This window comes from Bubalus bubalis, chromosome 6 (genome assembly GCF_019923935.1).
Source record: "Bubalus bubalis isolate 160015118507 breed Murrah chromosome 6, NDDB_SH_1, whole genome shotgun sequence".
Classification (NCBI taxonomy): Eukaryota; Metazoa; Chordata; class Mammalia; order Artiodactyla; family Bovidae; genus Bubalus; species Bubalus bubalis.
In genome coordinates this window covers 104,832,401-104,855,621 of record NC_059162.1, presented here as the reverse complement: position 1 = coordinate 104,855,621, position 23,221 = coordinate 104,832,401, and the positions used below count along the sequence as shown (strand labels likewise).

At 47.0% G+C, this 23,221-nt stretch overlaps 1 protein-coding gene across 2 annotated transcripts in view; it reads left to right on the top strand.

The window, feature by feature from the left end:
- The window catches only part of CTPS1 (CTP synthase 1), a 34,785-nt gene extending 12,486 nt beyond the window's left edge, over positions 1 to 22,299 (top strand). For both annotated transcript variants that reach the window (XM_025288984.3, XM_025288986.3), the window contains 13 exons: positions 79 to 159; positions 7,316 to 7,467; positions 8,846 to 8,978; positions 11,731 to 11,819; positions 12,946 to 13,040; positions 13,719 to 13,781; positions 16,025 to 16,068; positions 17,234 to 17,330; positions 18,482 to 18,537; positions 18,636 to 18,732; positions 19,278 to 19,422; positions 20,009 to 20,100; positions 21,417 to 22,299. In XM_025288984.3, coding sequence (XP_025144769.1) covers positions 79 to 159; positions 7,316 to 7,467; positions 8,846 to 8,978; positions 11,731 to 11,819; positions 12,946 to 13,040; positions 13,719 to 13,781; positions 16,025 to 16,068; positions 17,234 to 17,330; positions 18,482 to 18,537; positions 18,636 to 18,732; positions 19,278 to 19,422; positions 20,009 to 20,093 — 1,137 coding nt within the window. In that variant the 3' untranslated portion in view covers positions 20,094 to 20,100; positions 21,417 to 22,299. The remainder of the gene's footprint in view (positions 1 to 78; positions 160 to 7,315; positions 7,468 to 8,845; positions 8,979 to 11,730; positions 11,820 to 12,945; positions 13,041 to 13,718; positions 13,782 to 16,024; positions 16,069 to 17,233; positions 17,331 to 18,481; positions 18,538 to 18,635; positions 18,733 to 19,277; positions 19,423 to 20,008; positions 20,101 to 21,416) is intronic.
- Positions 22,300 to 23,221: the final 922 nt, after the last annotated feature.

Below are 23,221 nucleotides of genomic sequence, written 5' to 3'. Positions count from 1 at the left end.
ACAATGTGGTGTCTACTTTAATTTCAGTCCGGAGAAAAACCCAACTTTGTAACCCCTTCTGTCCCTCCACATGTCTAGGTTGTGTGCAGGTGCTCAAATCCTCTTGACACGTCAGTGAAAGAGAAAATATCGATGTTCTGCCATGTGGAACCTGAACAAGTAAGTAGAAATTTCATCTTCTCATAAACCGTTTTTTGCTTCTAATTATCCTAGTCTCTTAACCAGTTTCATGAGGCTTATTGCTATTCCATAATTTGAGACAGGAGACTGTTCCCTAGAAGAACTGACACCCACGGGCCCTGTGATTTTCTATCACCTTATCCCTGTGGTTCCCCAAACATCCTTTACCTGTCCTGTCTGTCCCAACTCCTCCTACGGTTCGCTCCAGCCATGCCCAGCGGGTGTTCCCCTCCCCGGAAACAGGCCTGACAATCTCCTATTCCTCCTCATCCTTCGGAGCCCAACTAGGACACGGTATTGTCTGAGAAGTTTTACCTTCCAAACCTCCTTCAGACTCTGGGTGACCTGTGTGTCTCACAGGTCCTGCTGGTGAGCCTCTCATTGCCCCTTATTGTGTTTGTGTGTCTGTGTTCCCGTGTGTGTGTGTGTGTGTGTGTGTTCGTCTCCCCTCACAGACTGAGCTTCTTGAGGGCAAGGATCACTTTATTCAACTTTATATTCCTGGAGCCTGCTGTCTAAGTGTTGGAGGCTCGAGACATATTTAAATCTTTTTTTGTTACTTGTGCTAATGGCAGTTACCTATGGTACAGGAAATTCAACATTTTGGAAGCTGATATATCTCAAGTGCATGGTATGGAAATTCCAGGGGTGGTGAGTTGGGATTGTGACTCTGGTCAGGTTTGGCTGACTTTAGAGCAGAAGGAAGTTGAGGTCAAGGAACTTACGGTCGGGTTATGGATGGTTTGTTCTATTACTAGGTTGTTTGAGAATCAGAGGAGCCCAGCTGGCCTAGAGAGGAATGAGTGAAGCAGCAGGGTTAAAATAAGAGAAATCCATTTACAAGACTTCTAGGAGTATGGAAAGTGAATATGAAAAAATGAAAGTCACTGTGCTGGCATTAGAGCCAATGAAGCAAGGAAGGCCTTTGTCCATTAGAGGCAGCGATCCTCTCCAGCTCCACGACAGCTTGTGCTTCACGGTGTGGGAGCAGCCGGAGGCTGGAGATCATTGTTCCTGGGGTGATGCCTGAGCCAGGAGCTCCATCCGAGGGATTCTGTTTCATACTAAGTGCGTGGAACGTCAGAATACTTTCATTGGTATAAACAGCCTTTTTTCATGCACTTCAGTTATTTTCTATATTTCTGTCCCTGCAAGCCAAGGTAATTCAATTCTATAATAGACTAGGTTATTATTAAAATTGAAAGTGTTAGTCATTCAGTCATGTACGACTCTATGCAACCCCATGGACTGTAGCCCCCCAGGTTCCTCTGTCCATGGGATTCTCCAGGCAAGGATACTGAAGTGGGTAAGCCATTCCCTTCTCCAGGAGATCTTCCTGGCCTAGGGATTGAACCTGGCTGTCCTGCATTGCAGGCAGTTTCTTTACCATCTGAACTGTGGCATTTTATCAAAAATGTAAAGGAAAGTTCCTTATATAGGGGACTTTAAAAAAATTCACAACTGTTGAGAAGCAGAAGTGTACATATGAAGCAAATTCCGTCATACAGCTCATGCTGGGAGCCGGGGTTGCATGTAATTTAAAAATACAGATTTTTTCCCCCCCTCCTTTCTCTTCATCTTAGAACTTTGCTGAAATTAGTCACTATTAAAAATGTGACAGGTGTTTCTGTATTTAAATTAGACCTTCACATTTTTTGCCTGTCTTTTAATTTTGTTACTGAGTCTTAGGAGTTTTTTATATATTTTGAGTGCAGGTCTTTTATCAGATACATCATTTGCATATTTTTTTTCTCAGCTTGCGGTTTGTCTTTTCATGTTGTTTTTCCTTTTTTAATCGAAGTACAATTGATTTACAGTGTCATGTTAGTTTCAGGTATATGTCTTTTAATTTGCTTAATGGTGTCTTTGGGAGCATAAAAGCTTTTATATTTTTGATGAACTCCCAGTTTATCAGTTATTTTCTTTATAGATTGTGCTTTTGGTGTCTTATCTAAGAACTCTGCTTAATCAAGGTCATGAAGATGTTCTGTGTTTTCTAAAAGTTGTATAATTTTAGGTCGTAACATGTACATAGGTCTAGGATTTGATGTAAGTTAATTTTTATGAATAGTAACTTCAGTAAAATTTGGAACTCATCTTTTTTGCATGGAGCTGTCAAGCTGTTCCAGCTCCGTTTGTTGAAAGATCAGTAATCTAGTTTTCTTTGTGAAGGTGGTTTATAGACTTTTTATCTTTGTGAATTGTGTTTTAGATTTATTTATCAGATCAGATCAGTCGCTCAGTCGTGTCCGACTCTTTGCGACCGCATGAATCACAGCATGCCAGGCCTCCCTGTCCATCACCAACTCCCGGAGTTTACCCAAACTCACGTCCATCGAGTCAGTGATGCCATCCAGCCATCTCATCCTCTGTCGTCCCTTCTCCTCCTGCCCCCAATCCCTCCCAGCATCAGAGTCTTTTCCAATGAGTCAACTCTTCACATGAGGTGGCCAAAGTACTGGAGTTTCAGCTTGAGCATCATTCCTTCCAAAGAATTCCCAGGGCTGATCTCCTTCAGAATGGACTGGTTGGATCTCCTTGCAGTCCAAGGGACTCTCAAGAGTCTTCTCCAACACCACAGTTCAAAAGCATCAATTCTTCGGTGCTCAGCCCTCTTCACAGTCCAACTCTCACATCCATACATGACCACAAGAAAAACCATAGCCTTGACTAGACGAACCTTTGTTGGCAAAGTAATGTCTCTGCTTTTGAATATGCTATCTAGGTTGGTCATAACTTTCCTTCCAAGGAGTAAGCGTTTTTTAATTTCATGGCTGCAGTCACCATCTGTAGTGATTTTGGAGCCCAGAGAAAGAAAGTCTGACACTGTTTCCACTGTTTCCCCATCTATTTCCCATGAAGTGGTGGGACCGGATGCCATGATCTTCGTTTTCTGAATGCTGAGCTTTAAGCCACCTTTTTCACTCTCCACTTTCACTTTCATCAAGAGGCTTTTGAGTTCCTCTTCACTTTCTGCCATAAGGGTGGTGTCATCTGCATATCTGAGGTTATTGATATTTCTCCCGGCAATCTTGATTCCAGCTTGTGTTTCTTCCAGTCCAGTGTTTCTCATGATGTACTCTGCATATAAGTTAAATAAACAGGGTGACAATATACAGCCTTGACGTACTCCTTTTCCTATTTGGAACCAGTCTGTTGTTCCATGTCCAGTTCTAACTGTTGCTTCCTGACCTGCATACAGATTTCTCAAGAGGCAGATCAGATGGTCTGGTATTCCCATCTCTTGAAGAATTTTCCACAGTTTATTGTGATCCACATAGTCAAAGGCTTTGGCATAGTCAATAAAGCAGAAATAGATGTTTTTCTGGAACTCTGTTGCTTTTTCGATGATCCAGCGGATGTTGGCAATTTGATCTCTGGTTCCTCTGCCTTTTCTAAAACCAGCTTGAACATCAGGAAGTTCACGGTTCACGTATTGCTGAAGCCTGGCTTGGAGAATTTTGAGCATTACTTTACTAGCGTGTGAGATGAGTGCAATTGTGCGGTAGTTTGAGCATTCTTTGGCATTGCCTTTCTTTGGGATTGGAATGAAAACTGACCTTTTCCAGTCCTGTGGCCACTGCTGAGTTTTCCAAATTTGCTGGCATATTGAGTGCAGCACTTTGACAGCATCATCTTTCAGGATTTGAAATAGTTCAACTGGAATTCCATCACCTCCACTAGCTTTGTTCATAGTGATGCTTTCTAAGGCCCACTTGACTTCACATTCCAGGATGTCTGGCTCTAGGTCAGTGATCACACCATTGTGATTATCTGGGTCATGAAGATCTTTTTTGTACAGTTCTTCAGTGTATTCTTGCCATCTCTTCTTAATGTCTTCTGCTTCTGTTAGGTCCATACCATTTCTGTCCTTTTTCGAGCTCATCTTTGCATGAAATGTTCCTTTGGTATCTCTAATTTTCTTGAAGAGATCCCTAGTCTTTCCCATTCTGTTGTTTTCCTCTATTTCTTTGCATTGATCGCTGAAGAAGGCTTTCTTATCTCTTCTTGCTATTCTTTGGAACTCTGCATTCAGATGTTTATATCTTTCCTTTTCTCCTTTGCTTTTCTCTTCTCTTCTTTTCACAGCTATTTGTAAGACCTCCCCAGACAGCCATTTTGCTTTTTTGCATTTCTTTTCTATAGGAATGGTCTTGATCCCTGTCTCCTGTACAATGTCACGAACCTCATTCCATAGTTCATCAGGCACTCTATCTATCAGATCTAGGCCCTTAAATCTATTTCTCACTTCCACTGTATAATCATAAGGAATTTGATTTAGGTCATACTTGAATGATCTAGTGGTTTCCCCTACTTTCTTCAATTTAAGTCTGAATTTGGCCATAAGGAGTTCATGGTCTGAGCCACAGTCAGCTCCTGATCTTGTTTTTGCTGACTGTATGGAGCTTCTCCATCTTTGGCTGCAAAGAATATAATCAATCTGATTTCGGTGTTGACTATCTGGTGATGTCCATGTATAGAGTCTTCTCTTGTGTTGTTGGAAGAGGGTGTTTGTTATGACCAGTGCATTTTCTTGGCAAAACTCTATTAGTCTTTGCCCTGCTTCATTCCATATTCCAAGGCCAAATTTGCCTGTTACTCCAGGTGTTTCTAGACTTCCTATTTTTGTATTCCAGTCCCCTATAATGAAAAGGACATCTTTTTTGGGCATTAGTTCTAAAAGGTCTTGTAGGTCTTCATAGAACCGTTCAAATTCAGCTTCTTCAGTGTTACTGGTTGGGGCATGGACTTGGATTACTGTGATATTGAATGGTTTGCCTTGGAAACGAACAGAGATCATTCTGTCATTTTTGAGATTGCATCCAAGTACTGCATTTTAGACTCTTTTGTTGACCATGATGGCCACTCCATTTCTTCTGAGGGATTCCTGCCCGCAGTAGTAGATATAATGGTCATCTGAGTTAAATTCACCCATTCCAGTCCATTTCAGTTCGCTGATTCCTAGAATGTCGACATTCACTCTTGCCATCTCTTGTTTGACTGCTTCCAATTTGCCTTGATTCATGGACCTGACATTCGAGGTTCCTATGCAATATTGCTCTTTACAGCATCGGACCTTGCTTCTATCACCAGTCACATCCACAGCTGGGTATTGTTTTTGCTTTGGCTCCATCCCTTCATTCTTTCTGGAGTTATTTCTCCACTGATCTCCAGTAGCATATTGGGCACCTACTGACCTGGGGAGTTTCTCTTTCAGTATCCTATCATTTTGTCTTTTCATACTGTTCATGGGGTTCTCAACGCAAGAATACTGAAGTGGTTTGCCATTCCCTTCCCCAGTGGACCACATTCTGTCAGATCTCTCCACCATGACCCACCCATCTTGGGTTGCCCCACGGGCATGGCTTAGTTTCATTGAGTTAGACAAGGCTGTGGTCCTAGTGTGATTAGATTGACTAGTTTTCTGTGAGTATGGTTTCAGTGTGTTTGCCCTCTGATGCCCTCTTGCAACACCTACTGTCTTACTTGGGTTTCTCTTACCTTGGACGTGGGGTATCTCTTCACAGCTGCTCCAGCAAATCGCAGCCATTGCTCCTTACCTTGGACGAGGGGTATCTCCTCACCGCCGCCCTTCCTGACCTTCAGTGTGGGATAGCTCCTCTAGGCCCTCCTGCGCCCTCGCAGCCACGGCTCCTTGGACGTGGGGTTGGTCCTCCCGGCCACTGCCCCTGGCCTCGGGTGTGGGTTGCTCCTCCCAGCCGCTGCTCCTGGCCTCGGGCATGGGGGCATGGGGTAGCTCCTCATTTATTTATAGGTATTCATAATTTTTATTAGTATGTGAATGACATATTGTTGGGGGGCTTCCCTGGTGGCTCAGTGGTAAAAAATCCACCTGCATTGTGGGAGACGTGGGTTTGATTCCTCAGTCGGGAAGATCCCTTGGAGAAGGGAATGGCTACCCACTCCAGTATTCTTGCTTGGAGAATTCCATGGACAGAGGAGCCTGGCAGGCTGCAGCCCATGGGATCACAGAGCCTGACACGACTAAGTGGCTAACACACATACACACATAGGAAACCCTGTTGACTTTTGCCCATTGATGTCAAGCTTAGGAAGGTTACTAAACTTATTAGTTCTGATTGCCTGTAAATTCGCTTGGGTTTTATGAATAAGCAATATTATATGCAATTAGTGGCAATAGTTTCTTATTTTCCAATTCATATACATTTTTTCTTATCTAATTGTAATGTCTCTATATCTCTAATATATTGAATAGAAATAATGATAGTGGCCAGGTTGGCCTGTTTCAGACTTTACATATTAAGTGACATTAAATATCAAGCCAAATGGTATTTGCTGTGGGTTTTTTATATTTTTACATTTTCCTCAATTTACTAAGAATTTTTATTATGAATTTGTATTAAATTTGGATCCACCAAGGTGATTCCCCCCCCCCCCCCCTTTTAATCTATTCCTGTAGTGAATTCTACTGTTAAATTTAAGTGGTGTGCAGTGCTGCATGGGCCTTTGAATTTTTAAAAGCTTACTTGGGAGTGATTCCAATGAAAGCCAATTTTTAAAACCATTGATCTTGGGACATTTGCTACTTGGACATGATTTTTTAAAAAACTAATTTGTGGTTTTGTTTATGAATTCTTCAGGACTTTTGCACCCATGTTCATAGGAGATTAGCCACTATCTGTTCTTCTTAATTTATATTTTTTAGAAAGTTGACCTTTTCTGTGTTTTTCAAATTTAGAACAGTTATGTTCCCAAGGTCATAATACCTGCTGCTGCTGCTGCTAAGTCGCTTCAGTCGTGTCCGACTCTGTGTGACCCCATAGACGGCAGCCCACTAGGCTCCTCTGTCCCTGGGATTCTCCAGGCAAGAATACTGGAGTGGGTTGCCATTTCCTTCTCCAATGCATGAAGGTGAAAAGTGAAAGTAAAGTCGCTTAGTCATGCCCTTAGCGACCCCATGGACTGCAGCTTACCAGGCTCCTCCGTCCCTGGGATTCTCCAGGCAAGAGTACTGGAGTGGGGTGCCATTGCCTTCTCTGATAATACCTGCTAGGAGACTGTATTTTCCCAAGGTCCTAATGCCTGGTAGGAGCTGTCGGCGCAGTTAGTTTTTGTTCCTTTTCATGAATTAACTTTGCTCATTTTTAAACAGGTGATCTGTGTCCACGATGTCTCATCCATCTACCGAGTCCCCTTATTGTTAGAGGAGCAGGGGGTTGTAGATTATTTCCTCCGGAGACTTGACCTTCCTATTGAGAGGCAGCCGCGAAAAATGCTGATGAAGTGGAAAGAGATGGCCGACAGGTTTGCTTCTTAATAAGGACCTGGGGGTCTCAGCCTTATTTTTCCTTTTTTTTGGTGGAAGCTCAGGGAATTCAGCTCTTTCTTATGTGGTATCAGCTCACATTGGAAAGGCCTTCGTGGTAAGGGGTGTGAAGAAAGGATCTTGGCCAGCCCTCGTGTAGCTGCATCATGGATGAGGAAGTCCTAATAGAGCTGGCTCAGGTCACAGATGACACAGCTGTCCCCTTTGACTCCCGTGCAAACAGGCCTCCTTGTGGTGACGGGCTAGCACTGGTAACTGAGGTCCACACGGATGGCGGGACATGGCTGGAGCACTCCTGGGTGCTCCCAGGCACCTGAGCTGTGTTTGGGAACGTGCCCACCCCACACCACAAAAGGATCAGCAAGGATGTCCAGTCTTTTCTTTCTTCCTTTCTTTTTGTCACTGAATTTGGATTCTTATTTTTCGTGTCAGAGGAAAAGGATTTTTCAAATCATTCAGCTGCCAGTGATATTATCAGGCAGAAGAAAAGCTTTAGCTGGATGTCTGTCATCAAAAATAAATACAGTTGCATGAAGCTGCTCAAGATTGGAATCAAACTAAAAACAGGAAGGCAGGGGGTTGAAACAGTGCTTTAAGAACCTCCCCTGCCTGCCGCTGTGGGGCGCCTTGTGGGCTGGAGGTCCTGTCCAGGCTGTTCTTCCTGCTGCTGTCACAGCTCATCAGTCTGGGGACTGGCCCACCCTGTTTGCCCCCTCACTCTGAGATGCTTACCCAGCACGTGACAGACCTTGACCCCGCGCCGCCGAGCCCTGGGCGTGCGCTGCTGTGGCCGCAGAGTCACCCCGACAGCACTAATCGGCATTTGCGGAGGGAGCGCGCCTGCCATTGCTCAGCCATCCTCATTTTCATTTTGACATTTTTCCCTTTCAGTCTATGTCCATTTGCTTGTATATCATTATGTGGCCACAAAAATAGCACACGGTTTTATGATCTTTCATAAAATATTATAAGCTTTTTTGTGTTACTGATTATACTTTATAATGAAAAAAACTTTAATGAGTATGGACTATTGTGTGGATGCCAATAATTGGACTGTTCATCACATAACTCTTGTGAATTGTCTGTTTGTTAATCTTTTCATTAAAAAAATTTGGAGTAGATTTTGAAGCCATCTCTTGGAGGCGGGTTCCAAAATCTTACTTTCTTTACAAAGCCTGCCATGTTGATCTGAAACTTGCTTTGTCTTTACTGTTCTGTACATAGAACTCAGACAGTAGTTGCTCCTATCATATTTTTCTCAGACTTTTTTTTTTCCCCTCTTTAAATAGTGATTTTCATCTCACGGAGGTACATATGGCCTGAGTAATTTGATGTTTCTTGACCTTTGTGTGATAGATATGATCGCTTGCTGGAGACCTGTTCTATTGCCCTCGTGGGAAAATACACCAAGTTCTCAGACTCGTACGCTTCTGTCATTAAAGCTCTGGAGCATTCTGCACTGGCCATCAACCACAAACTGGAAATCAAGGTGAGCGGGGGGCACAGGTGCAGTGTGGTGTGGCATGGACACCTGCTTTGTATTTTTGGAGCTCAGAATTTCTTTTTAGAAATCAAAAAGATCTGTGGTTGACTTCTGGCTGGGAGAGAACAGTAGAGCATTTTTAGGAAATACGGGGAGATGTGGTCAGAGTAGAAGCCAAGAGGATGGACACCTGGATCTGAACGTCAGGTGACTCCAGTGGTGAGGAGTCCTAGTGGCCAAGCATGTGGCATAGTTGCTGGCATCTGTCCAGTGTCCACCCCGTGGAGCCAGGAGGTTTCTCAGTAACTTGTCTGCACTCACCCAGCTGGTGCCTGGAGCATGGGCAGTGCCTGGTGAACAGTGCTCACCATGTTCTCTGGTACAAGCCAGGCAGAAGCTGAGCTGCTGGCATGTCAGGGCACAGCCGCTGCCCATCTCCTAGAGGTGGCAGAGGGTCAAGCAAGGTTCAGGGCAGGGCTTCCAGAGCCTAGCAGCAAAGTCGCAGAGTCTCTGTGACCCTGGGCAGGTTACTTAGCTCTCTTTGGGCCTTAGTTTCGCCATCTTTATTTAAAAAAAAAATATATATATATATATATATATTTTTTTTTTTTTTGTCTGCATTAGGTCTTAGTTGCATCACGCAGGATCCTCCTTATGGTGCGCAAACTTTCTATTTGGGGTGTGCAGGCTTAGCTGCTTTGAGGCACGTGGGATGTTAGTTACCTGACCAGGGATCGAACCTGTGTCCCCTGAATGGCAAGGTGGATTCTTAACCACTGGACCACCAAGGAAGTCCTGGTTTCCCCATCTTTGAAAAGGATTAGTGATCGTGCCTTTGTCACAGAGTTCTTTTTATAAGAATTGAGTGAGATCATGTGAAGTGCTTGGGACTGTGTCTAGGGTAGAGGAAGTACTATATGGGTCAGCTCTTCCTGAAAACCTTCCACTTGTCCCTTTATACTTTTTTTCCCCAGCAAAGTATCTCCCACATAGAACTTTTCAGGAGGGGTCGGAAATTAGAAGTGAAGTTGGAGCTCAGTGCGGAGGGGCTGACTAGGCACAGAGCTGACGGCCCTGGGGAGCTGACCTTGCCCTTGGCGGTGGGGTCGGTCTCCTGCTTTCCACCGGTATCTCAGGATGAAAGTGAAGCTGCTTTCAGCTGGTGAGCAGGTTCCTAGAGGAAGAGCTGTTCTATGTGCTTTAAGAATTGTGGGATCTCTTTACCTTGCCTAACCTTATTTTTTCACTAGTTTTTTCAGTCATTGATTCATTTTATCCCCTTGGAAGTACCCTGTGCCCATCATGTGTTAGATTGTGGAGGCTGAGAAGGGTGTCTGAGTCAGTGAGGTCTCTCAGGTTTGAAGGGAACATGCAGAAGAGGGGAGATCCTGCCTTGGTAGACATGTGAGGAGGGGTCTGTGGGAAGGTCTGGGAAGATAGATAAGGTCACAGGGAAGGGCATTCCCAAGAGCAGATAGCATTTATCCAAGGACTTGGAGGTGTTGGATGGTTGGGAGCTCAGTGGATGGGAAAAGTGTGAATTGGAGGGTGTCTGGAGAGAGGCTGGCGAGGGCCTAGTCATGAAATGTATCAACTGGGCCACTCTTGGATTTTGCCCCCAGGTTCAGGGAAGTCACCGCAGGGTATTGGGCAGGAAGGAGCAGGAAGATGAGCAATGTAATAAAAAAGTGGGCAGAAGATTTGAACAGACACTTCCATAGAAGACACACGTGATATACATGAAAAGAGGCTTAATGCCTTTAGTTGTCAGGAAGATAAATGCAAATTAAGTCTCAGTGAGGTACCAACACGCACCCACCTAAGTGGCTAAGCGTGTCGGTGAGGACGTGGGAATGTAAACTGGTGCAGTTGCTCAAGAAAAGAGTCTGGTGGTTTCACATGAAGGTAAACACACGCCTTCTGTGTGACCCAGCCATCCTGCTCCTAGATATTTACTCAAGAAAAGTGAAAACATGTCCACCGAAAGAATGTATTTTTATACAAACGGACCAGTTAGTCATAACAGCTAAAATCTGGCAACAGCCCGAATGTCCAGGATGAGTCGGTGGATAAACATTATCATGTGGTGTATTCCTGCAGTAGAAAAGTACCCAGTAGTAGAAAGGAATCAAGTCCGTGGTGATACACCACACCACGATGAATCTGAGAAATGGAAGGCTACCCAGTGCATAGTTTCATCTATCTGAAGTTCTAGAGGAGGCAGACCCAGTGGTGACAGAACACAGAGCCAGGATTGTCTGGAGCAGGAGGCAGGAAGGACGTTGTTTACAGGGGGGCAGATGGAATCGTGGGGAACTTTCTAGATCTTAATCAAGCTGGGGGTCACTCCTTTGCAGGGAACAAAACTCATGCAAGTCCACACTTAAAATGCTTGTGTTTCATTGTATATAAGTTATACTTCAGCACAATTGAGGAGAATGAGAAGCTCGCTGGGAGGGGAGATGGACTGGGGGAGATGTCTTAAACAGAGGAGACACTTCAGGGTCTGCACCAGTCGACCGAGTATAGATGGAGAGCCAAAGCTTAATGATTTGAGAAGGAAACTCATATTCTAAAATATAAGAAAGATGCTAAAGTTTATCTTTAAAAGATTAGTATGAATACATGAAGGTTATTTTTAAACTTTATTTTAAAGTTAAGAAAGATGGAGTGCTGTTCATATTGTTTAGAGATCAGGAAAGCACGTGCTCAGGAGTCACGAGCCTGCTTCTTTTCTGTCCACTCTGACCGCCCCCAGTACGTAGATTCCACGGACCTGGAGCCCAGCACCTTGCAGGAGGAGCCAGTGCGCTACCACGAGGCCTGGCAGAAGCTCTGTAGCGCTCAGTAAGCAGAACTCTCTACCTTTGCTTTCAGGGGTTCGAGGTGTGTCTTAATGAATGCAGTGTGTGCTCTCCTGTGGTGGTAGATAATCTGATTGTTTAAATGTCTTTTAATTATTGAAAAGGCTACACCCTGGAGGACTGAAGCCTCACAAAAATAGAGCTTATCAATTTTTTAAAAAGATATTTTTGATGTGGACCATTTTAAAGTGTTTGTGGAATCTGTTACAATATGGCTGTTTATATGTTTTGGTGTTTTGGCCACAAGGCACGTGGGGATCTTGGCTCCCTGACCAGGGATCAAACCTGTACCCCCTGCATTGGAAGGTGAAGTGTTAACCACGGGACCACCAAGGAAGTTCCACAGCTTATTAGTTTAATTAATATGAAGCAAACTAGTTCTAAGTTCACTGATAATATTTACTGTATGCATCTTTAGATGAGACAAATCCCCTCTGGTGCCTCAAGTCTTATAGGAGCTCAGTTCCCCAGCCAAGGGTTGAACCCAGGCCACAGCAGTGGAAGTGCTAAATCCTAACCACTAGATCAGCAGGGGATTCTCTGGATGAGGCTTATAAAAGGTTTTTCCTTCAGACCATTTGATGAGGATTCATCAGTAAGATTTCATAAATAGGTTTGTTTTTTTTTTTGCCCCTGGCAGCTATTATCTAATATAACAGTAAACAAATCAGTAAGAATTTCTGGTTCCCTAGATACGTTGAATGTTACAGAGCCATACAGCTATGGTTAGTGTGGCTCTGACTGACCAGGAAAGGCCCCCTTCCTACTTGGGGGACCTAAGGGGTAAACAAAAACAAAAAGATTGCAGACTTAGGGAAGAATCCCTGCCTGGGCCAAATACTGTGCAGTAATGGTATTACAGTTACGTATGCCATCTTTTTTCCCTGGTTATAAGCATTTTCTTGATGTTACTAAGAAGGAGAGTGGATGCTTTTCTGTGCATTTTCCAAGTCCATAGTGTTTCTACAAGTCATGGGCAGGATTGAAATCACAGTCCTCAGAGCTGGAGTGACTTTGGAGCGTCAGTGTCTTGGAAGTGACTCCTCGGGTGGTTTCTGGGAGCTGGACTTGGTGGAAAGGGGCTGCCTGTGGTGTGCTCTCTTGCACAGTGGCGTGCTGGTTCCAGGAGGATTTGGTGTACGAGGGACTGAAGGAAAAATCCAAGCCATCTCCTGGGCTCGGAAACAGAAGAAGCCTTTTCTGGGTAAGGAGTAGGAAAGATAAGAAAAAATGCCCCGTGAGCCTGTAAATAAACAGAGATTATCAAAGTCAAACATAAATGCTATCTCTCCAGATAGCAGCTCAAGCAGAAGAAGCCTTTGGGTTCTGTTTTTGAGAAATTTAAACTCCTTTTTAAAATGAACCTTTTAAACTTGAGCTCCATGTCATTGTTATGGACTTCTGAGAGAATGAAATAGCAATTAGGAAATCTTGTCCATTTACTGAAACCAGCTGTTTGGCAGGACATGTGAGACTGGGTTTCATATCCTTATTTGGAACACCAGCTGTCTGATTGGGCAGAGTGATTTTGGATGCTTCCTGGGGCTGTAAATTTCAGTCATATTCAGCATGATCCATTTTAAGTGGGAACTTAATGAGAGAGGATAAGAAAACTTGAATTTTAAAGTACTGAAGAGAATATTATTTATTTCTAAGATCACATGACTCTAAAACCTGAAATCTTCCTATACACTTAAACCCCATGTTTGAAATCTGTTACAGATAAAACATAGCAGGGGGTTGCATGTTTATAGCAGAAAATTATGAGAGTTTGTCATTGGAATTCTGTGAACAGTCAGGATGCCGAGTCCATGTAGGCGGGTTGGAAATGTGGGGACTCCCTTTTCAATGAAGTTTCATTTGCTTTCCCTCCATCTGGAAGGTGTGTGCTTAGGAATGCAGTTGGCAGTGGTTGAATTTTCAAGAAATGTGCTGGGATGGCAAGGTAAGTGTCTACTTAAAAATGTGTTAAATTCTCACTGGAATGTTACTGGTGCGTGTTGGGCGGTGGGGGCCCTGGAGGCCAGGCTTGGTTTCCCAGTATCTCACAGCCACAGCGAAGGGAAATGGCTGAATGTATCAACAGAAAACACTCTGCCCTCCTCCAGGGGAACCACTAGCCACTGGAGGAGGGAGCATGGTGAGCCGCCTGCCTCTGCCCTTGCGCCTTTCTCTGGAGATGCCCACACTCCCATCACCATGGCTGTGGACCTTGAACTGGTGCACGGCAAGGAAACTAACTCTGGCCAGTGTGAGCCTATGCAAATATTATGAACTTGGGCTCTGGAGTTGATTAGACCTGGCCTCAAATTTTGCCTTTCTTTTTTTTTTTTTTAATTTATTTGGCTGCTCCAGGTCTTAGGGAATTCCCAGGTGACTCAGTGGTAAAGAACCCACCTGCCAATGCGGGAGATGCAGATTTGATCCCTGGGTCAGGAAGATACCCTGGAGGAGGAAATGGCAACCCACTCGAGTATTCTTGCCTGGAAAATCCCATGGACAGAGGAGCCTTGGGGGCTACAGTCCATGGGGTTGCAAGAGAGTTGGACAGGACTGAGCAGTCATGCACGCCCTCCGGGTCTTAGTTGCCGCAAGCGGGATCTTTAGTTGCGGTGTGTGGGATCTAGTTCCCTGACCAGGGATCAAACCAGGGCCCCCTGCACTGGGAGTGTGGAGCCTTAACCACTGGGTTACCAGGGAAGTCCCTTTATCACTGTGGGTGATCTTAGCCTTTTTGAACCTCTGTCTCTTCCGTAAAATGGAGGTAGTAGTGGTAACCCGCTTCACTTGGTCGTAGGAGCTGAATGAAATGATACCTGTAAATGGTCCCAGCACAGTGCCTGGCAATAGGAAACACTCGCCAGTGTTGGCTCGGTGCCCACTGACTGTACTGCAGCTTCTAGACCACCAGCAGCTCAGTGGCTTCCAGCGGTGGTTTCCTGTTTCTCAGTGTTCTGTGGTCTGAGTGGACTCAGTGTGTGGTTTTCTGCTCAGTGTGTGGTGTGTCTGAACTCAGCCTGCCCCACTCTCACCTCTGCCTGGCAGAGGCAGAGGGACAGTCTCATTGTCCACCAGTTCAGCCGAGCGTCCTCAGGGCGTGGCGACCACCTGGCTCCCGAAATGACAAGCCCGCAGTGTAGGCCCTTACCAGGTGTCCCATGGCTGAGCCATCGTTGGAGGGGGGAGGGGACCACACGTGGTGTGAATCCTGGGGCACGGTGACCCCATCGCGGCCACCGGACCCATATATGTTCTAAGCAGACTCAGCAAAGTTACCTGAGGAATAGAACCCAGCCTGGCTTTACCAAATACGAGGGGTTCCCAGGGGCCAGCTCGCTGTTAGGTCATGTCACAGGTTTTCACAGGAACCTGAGGAGGCAGCAGCTCAGTTCTGTAGGTAGCACGGCCCTGGTGCTGGCTTCTGAGCTCTGTCCTACCACCTGCCACTTGAGGTGGCCCTCAGGCGCCCTGAGCCCTGCACAGCCATCACCTCCTGCTGCGGCACCCACTGGGGTCCCCAGGTGGGTGGGTGACCTGGAGATGAGCTTCCCTGCATCTGAGACCTGGCCCCAGGTTAGGCCCCGGAGGGGGATGAAACCTCACATGATGCACGGAAAGAGCAAGCAGGCAGACAGTGCTGGGTGCCGGGTTCTTTCTATTTTAGTCTTCAGTGCTTTCCCTGATAGTCAGATGGTAAATTCAGTAAAGGACAGAAAGGATATTTGGGTTTTGAAATTAGTTAATTTTTGATTTAGCTCTTGAGTCGGGCAGTTGGGTAGTACAATGTGTAAGATGCTGAGGATGAAAGAAACGTAGAAGAAACTGTATTTGCACATCAAGGAGAGATACTGGGAGAGAGATACAGTCTGAAACAAAAGGTGGAAAAAGAGAGACAGTCTAAGAGCCATCAAAAGGATGTACTATCTAAGTAAAGATGATCAGGTTATGCCATTGATTTGATTTCACCATTTTGTACAGCTTGACTTCCCAGAGAGTTACAGATAAAATGGGAACAATTCACCTTTGTCTGCTGAGTGCCTTGTGTCTTGAAAATGTTATCCCTGGTTTTGGTTCTCGTCACTGAATAAGCTGAGGAGGGAATTTGTGACTTAGAGCTTAGGAATGAAACTGTTAAATAATCCGTTTGGTTGTAACTATTTTTGTAACAAAAGTATTTTGGTTTTTCAGATGCCAATTCTACAGAGTTTGACCCCAACACCAATCATCCCGTGGTGAGTCCTGTGTCTGGAGCATCTGGAAGGGTGTGGAAGGGATGTTATGAGTGTGATTGAGGGCCAGAGATGGGAAATGAGACCACTGGGTTCATTCTGGAGAACCCTGAGCACCTGGGCTTGCAGATGTCCCAGCTAGGAAGGAAGAACTTCCTGTTTTCATCATGTGGTTTCTCACTGCTCTTCCCAGTTAGCCACAGGAAGTTTTTAAGACAGGTGCCACTTCAGCCAGCTGGGGGTGGCAGTAGGGGTTCCTGATTAAGTAATTCTCAGGAACACTCTAGAACAATATCGACATGAAACACTTATTGGGCACTTATTACGTACCAGGCACTTGCTCACTTCTTTGTGTCACTTAATCCCCAGCAACCCTGGAAGATGGCCGCCTTAGTAAAGAACTGCTGGAACTTAGGACTGATTGTTTGACTTGGGCCCAAGCCCCAGGAGGCCGGCATTCCTCGTGTTAAATCTCCCATCAGAGGAATGTGGCTCATGGAGGGCAGACAGTGCCTTCATTCATCACCGAATCCCCAGCCCAGGCGTGACGGGCCTGTTTGATATCAAGGATGTTGTGATAAACAGGATGGACAAGACTCTTAACCTCAGGGTACTTAAACAGCATTAGCATGTGTTTTGTCGACCTGAAATTGAACTTTGCTGATAATCAGATCTCAGGGAGAAAAGAGCAAAGGTTTTGAGACGTGGAACCTCGGGGAGGTGGGGGAGCCCAGAAAAGGTCCTGAGTCCCGCAGACATTCGCCAAGCTCCTCCCGGTTCCTGGCCAGCCCTATAAGAGCATCCCTTTCCTTCGAGCAGCTGTCAGTCTAGTGAAGGAGACGTATGATAACATGTCTGGTCTCGTATCCACGCTACTGTGTCAGTCTTTATTAGAACAGGCCCTTGGGGTCCAAAGTACCAGGGCAGGAATGGCCAGGGCAGGGGTCAGCAATGTCCAGTCCTGCGACTCAGGAGGACAGGCTGAAGGGTGAAACACTCACCTGGAAAAGGTTTAAGAATGGCCATCAGGAGACATTTTCCTCTGACAATAATCTCTTCTAAGGAAAGGCTGGACCTCCTCGCAGGCTCTCTTCACTCAGTGCGGGCGGTCTGTCTCCTAACTGAGGCAGGGTTTGGTAGCACATGTTTGTTTTTGGAACATCTCCAGGTCATAGACATGCCGGAACACAACCCTGGCCAGATGGGTGGAACCATGCGGCTGGGCAAGAGGAGAACTCTGTTCCAGACCAAGAACTCCGTCATGAGTAAGAGCGGCCTCCCTCCGGCCCAGCCTGCCGGATGCACGTCCCGGTGCTACAGCCAGCCCGGCATTTACAGCTTTGTTCTTACTTCGGAAGTTCTTTACTTCTTTCCCAGTGACATAGCCTAAGTTGCACCATGCTCAGAGGTCACAGGCAGTACAGCTGGGGATCTGGGGGAACTTTGGGTGTGGATCACTCGCCAGAATGAGTCGCTTAGGGGAAATCCATGGCAGTCTTACTTTCCTGTCTTATTAGGTCAAAGTGGATAAAACTGCTGATGTTGAGCACTTAAATGGCAGATGTCGAGCAGTTGTCTTACAGAAATGGCAGTTTCACCTGGTTCAACCTAAATAGACTTTATTCTAGACGTACTAACATAACATGAGCTTCCCTGGTGGCCCAGTGGTAAAGGATGTGCCTACCAGTGCAAGAGATGTGGGTTCAGTCCCTGGGTCGGGAGGATCCCTTGGAGAAGGAAATGGCAACCCACTCCAGTATTCTTGCCTGGAAAATCCCATGGACAGAGGAGCCTGGCTGGCTACGTGGGGTTGCAGAGTCGGACATGACTTAGTGACAAACAACAGCAATAACTAACATATGCTAAAGATTTAGGGGAAATTTAAGATACTTAAGAATTACTGGATTGGATTTGCTTTTTCTTCCACTGGGAAAACTCTGCCATTGTTGGCAGAGCACCTATACATCTGTCCGGGGTTTGGAGGCAGCGTAATTTGAGTCACTTGAGTAGGTGGTCATCCAGTCCTCTGGCTCTAAGGTCCTGTGGTTTGGGGGTCTCACTTGGCTCTGGGAATCCACCTGTTGGCAAATGTCACTCTTGTTCCCGGGGAACAGCAGGCGCTGGCTGACCTTAGTGGCTCTGACTTAACCCTGGTGTCTCTGTAGTCACGTGTGAGGGATGGTGGTGAAAGTCCGTTTCTGTTAGTTTTTCTTGGTTGCAAAGAATCAAAAGCCCAAGAATTCATCTGGATTGTGCTGCTAGAGTGGGCAGTGGGGATTGGCAGCAAAGTCACAGAAATAACCTTCAAAGGGCCTGGCCGTGTAGATGAGAATAGGTAACCTGGGCGGCAGGATGTGGTGTGAATAGACGCCTTTGTGAAATCAGGGTCCTTCATGTCACGTGGGTTTTTTCCCAGGGAAACTCTACGGAGATCCAGATTACCTGGAGGAGAGGCACCGCCACAGGTTTGAGGTGAGGATGTGAGCTCTGTGACCTTTGACATTTTCTCCTTTCTGTTACTCTGGAAACACAGCTGAGAGCCCAGCAAAACTGTTCTTCATGCTTCACAGGTGAATCCAGTCTTGAAAAAGTGTTTGGAGGAGCAAGGCTTGAAGTTCGTTGGCCAAGATGTTGAAGGAGAGAGAATGGAAATTGTGGAGTTGGAAGGTGCTTGCTCGGGCCGTTGTGTTTAGTGGGAAACTTAGGTTTTCTTGGCGTGTGGGAAAGACACAGTAATATAAATTGTTGCCCTTGACCTCACCAGATCAGGCAGCCGTGCCACCTGGGGAGGGGAGGGCTCTTGGGGACAAGGTTCTGGAGCCCTGGGGGACTCAGCCTCCCACCAAGACCTTCCTTAGGCAGCTGCTTGACCTCTGGCTTCAGGTCCTCGTTCTCCAGAATGAGAGCTCGGACTTGGTACCGGAGTCTAATCTCACGTGACCTGCAGGACTCAATCCTGTTCCAGTCAGGGAGCTGGGGTGTGGGGGTGAGGATCGGGGTGGCAGAACCTGGAGAGGAGGGGTCACCTTCGTCTGCAGGTGGAGGGCATCACATCTCCTGTGCTTTGTGATTGCCTCGACCCAGGCTCCAGATAAGTTGTTTTCAGATCATTTTAGGGTCTGCAGAAACATGGATCATTCAAGATTTTTTTCCATCTTCCACACGTTCTGTGGACACACGGTGAAGCTGGCTCTTCTGCACTTGTGTTTCAGATCATCCCTTTTTCGTCGGAGTGCAGTATCACCCTGAGTTTCTGTCCAGACCTATCAAGCCTTCCCCACCGTACTTTGGTCTCCTCCTAGCCTCTGTGGGAAGGCTCCCGCATTACCTCCAGAAAGGCTGCAGGCTCTCGCCCAGGTGAGGTCGCGCTCCCCTAGTCCCTTGGGAGGTCACTGATTGCTTACAGAGAGCCGTCCCCACGCCATCGGTGATGAGCAAAGCCACAGGACTGGGGAGCCTTGCTGGGACCCTACTTCTCACTCTGACACACATGCATCCTCTTCTTCCCTGGGGTTTTCTCAGGCTGCTTTTGTGCCACCCCTGGCCTTGCCCCCCGGCATGGAGGCCATGTCCCCCCTCTGCAGCACCTGGGCTCCAGAATCCCATCTCGGCCCTGTGGCCTGTGGGGAACTGTGTTTTTTTCACGGGGAGGTTGAGGGGTTGCCTCGGCCACAGCCCGGGGGGATTTCATGTGCCACTGCTGTGTTGGTTGGGCACAACCCTGTCTTGGTGGGTCCTTAACCATCATGACTGAGATATAAAGCGAATGTATATCTTTCATAACAAGAAGAAAATCCCTCTGCAGCTTTCTGCTAAATATATAATGTCTTTGATTTCTGCTGTGAGCAAGCATCCCTTTGTGGGTGCCGTGGTGGCTGCAGAATCAGGGAAGTAAAGCGAGTGTTTGGTGGAAGCCGATGAATAAACCATCTGAATTCTACAGGGACACCTACAGTGACAGAAGTGGAAGCAGCTCCCCTGACTCTGAAATCACTGAACTGAAGTTTCCTTCAATAAACCATGACTGATGGTAACGTAAGTGATACTTTGAAACTTGTTTTCTTTTAAATGGTGGTGACACCAGAATCGTAAGAGCATCATGAAAGTTCACTGTTGAAAGACTGTATCTGCCAGAGGATGTAAGTGGTCAGGTCACGGTGGGCATCAAATGGCTGAGGACCCGGCCCCCACAGTTAGGATACATCTACCCAGCCTGCTCTGGGGACCCTGCTGGGGTGAGACCAGGCACAGGGCAATTGTTGTCTTGCTGATTGCTGCTTTCAGGTGCCAATCTGACCTAACCTGGGGGAACTGGATTCTTAGAGCCATGTTATTTCATGTAGCCATAAACTTGGAGATCTTGAAGGAGGTGCCAGGCGTGACAACATGCTGTCATTTCTGCAGACCCTCAAGTTTTCACCAGAAAGTGCTTTAAAACCAATACATACAACACTTTTGTGTTGCTTGCTTATTCTGGAAGTCCATTAAAATCAGAGCAGTTATTGGACAAACTTGGAATGTTTGTCTTTTGTGACCAGTTGGAAAGTTTATAAAGTGTAGTAGCCGTGGGCAGCTGCCGAGAATTGTCTAAAATCCCATGAAGTTAACTGCGTGGATGCTCGGCAGAAATACCTGCTCAGAAGGGGGCTGGGGTGTCAGCCGGGTGTCTGGGGGGTCTAAAGGAGAACCAGGGGTGTGCGGGGGGTCCTACCACAGGGAAGCTGAGGTCCTGCCCCAGGCATGGGAAGGCGGCCTCCCCAAATCCTGCACACCTTACCTTCCCCACCAGTGGACCTCTCCACTGGCAGTGTGGTCTCTTGGGCACGCGGTCGTGCTGAGCAGCCGCTTGGCCTGTGATGACCGTAGCCACCTGGTCAGGCGTGAGAAGGAGGTCCGAATCGGGGGTGGGGGTGAGGGGTAGTTGGTTGCCTTCTCTGCCAGGTGAGCATTTAGCACTCATGTATTCATTAATCTTCACCAGATAGTTTGCTGTAGGTAATCTGATAGTCTAAGTAACTGCCCTGGAAAGAAAGGAACCTTTGTAACGGTACAGAGGCAGATACTTGGTCTGTTACATGGAGTTTTTAACTGCCTCCCCAAGTGGAGATCCCCTGTGAGTGGCACCGTGAGGAGACTGGCGTGGTGCAAAACACTGCTTGTGTTGGGGCAGAGGTGGAGTCCATGTGCTTCTGTAGGAATCCCAAATTTAGCTTCTCGTGATTCAAGTTAGGCTCCTAATACTGGTCCTCAATGGAAACCAGGCAGTTTACCACAGCAGCTGACAACAAATCACTTTTCTATTTAACATGCATCCTATAACTAATTGCTCAATTTTTTTTTTTTTTAAACAGGGATAATTCTTGAAGAGAGCCTTTGGACTTCAGGAGTTTACAGCTTTGATTTTACACTCAGCTTTTGACACTTCCTTTAAATTATGTTTTTATTAAGATTATTTTATTATGGGGGAAGGGATCCGGGGAGACCGTGACTTGATGTCCTGCCGTGTGTACCAGCTCCCGCACGGTGTGCTGCTGGATGTCCCGCGCTCTCCTCTGCGGTCCTCGAGCCTCGGGTGAGAGGCAGGACGTTGGGGCCGAGCAGGTGAGGGCCGGGCGCCGGGGCAGCCCTCGGTCACGGAGCTTCTGTGGCCACACTGCATCACTGTGGCTTCGCGTGTGCAGCTGTTCCTTCCCCTGAGGCCGTTATAAGAGGTGTGCCATGCTGCCTAGTGGGCGTGGAGGGGCGAGTGCAGCTGTGCTCACGACCCGGTGCCAGAACCCATGGGCACCCCTTGCCATGAGGAAGAGGGAAACCAGAGACAGAGCGCCGGCTGTCCTGTGCTGGGGACTCTCTGTGGCAACCGCGGCTTGGATTTGCTCAGGACAGTCAGTTTGGCATCACATGAGACAAGAACTCTGTCTCCCTGAAGTCTGAGTGTGTTGAATCCCTGTCCTCTGGCTGCGAGTCCCCTCCAGAATCACTCCTTGCATCAAGGGGTCACTTAACAAAGAACAAAGGATCTTTTCGGGACACTCCCTCTAAACCTCTCTCTTATGTAGACAGCTTTGCTCAAGGGGACTGTCTCCTTCCAGAATGGTGTTTCCGGTTGGAATGCAATATGAAAAGCTATTTTCTTAATGTGGTGTAACGACAGGTGGAGCTGCGTGCCTGTTATATCCTGGCTGGACTCGGTGTATACTCTAACTTAAGAAATAAATAACGCAGAGCAAGAGACACACCTTGTCTGTCATGCTGTTCATGTCACGGCCAGATGGGAGCCGTTGGAGCACGATGCCGCCCTGTGTGTGACCCCTGAACTCTCTCAGTGCCAGGCTCTCCCCCCAGGGAGCAGCCTGAGGTGGGGGATCTGATAGTTTTGTTTAGAAACTAAGAGAGGAGCCTAATAGGAACCAGAATTTCCCCAGAAGGCTTCAAATTTAGGTTCTCAGCATATAGACATTCAAGTATTTATGAAGGAGGCCAGTCCCTCTGCTGGGTGTAGACCAGAAGCAGCCTGCCTGCCTCTTCTGCCCTGGCCTTCTGAGTGCGGGTCATCGTCCTTTGGATTCTCCTCCAAAGTGAAATTCGAGACCCTGAATCCGTGCTCCTCACGGCAGGCACGATGGTGACGCTGGGACCACCCACCCCTCTGGCTGCCGAGCACACTTGGTTGTGAGCTGACTGCTCTGCAGTGTGTCTGAGGCCGAGGCCCAGGGCTCAGGCTGGTTGACGTTTGAGAAGCTGGAGGTTGGGAGAAAAATGTTTCCCACCATTTGGCCCGGTTCCTCCATCAGGGAGACCCAGGAAGGAAGCAGGCTCCCTCTTGTCTTCCACCCACTAGTCCAAGGCCACCATCAGGGCGGAGGCCAAGAAGCCTGTGTGGGAGCACCGCCCTCTGACCCAGGCCAACCCAGCTGCCTCTGTCAGTCTGCGAGTCTCACGGCCTCTTCACTTACGGAGGACTCCATACTGGTTTGGGAACTCAATGGGGCTGCCTGGGTGAATTCCGACCTCTCCTCCCGACTGTCTGCAGTCATTTTTATAAAAGCTGGTCCCCAAACTGAAGGCTCTGATGCCTCTTGGTGACAGCAGCTCCCTCCCAACAGTGAGAACACAGTTGGTGGGCAGTTTGCAAAACCTCGCGGGGTCAGCTGTG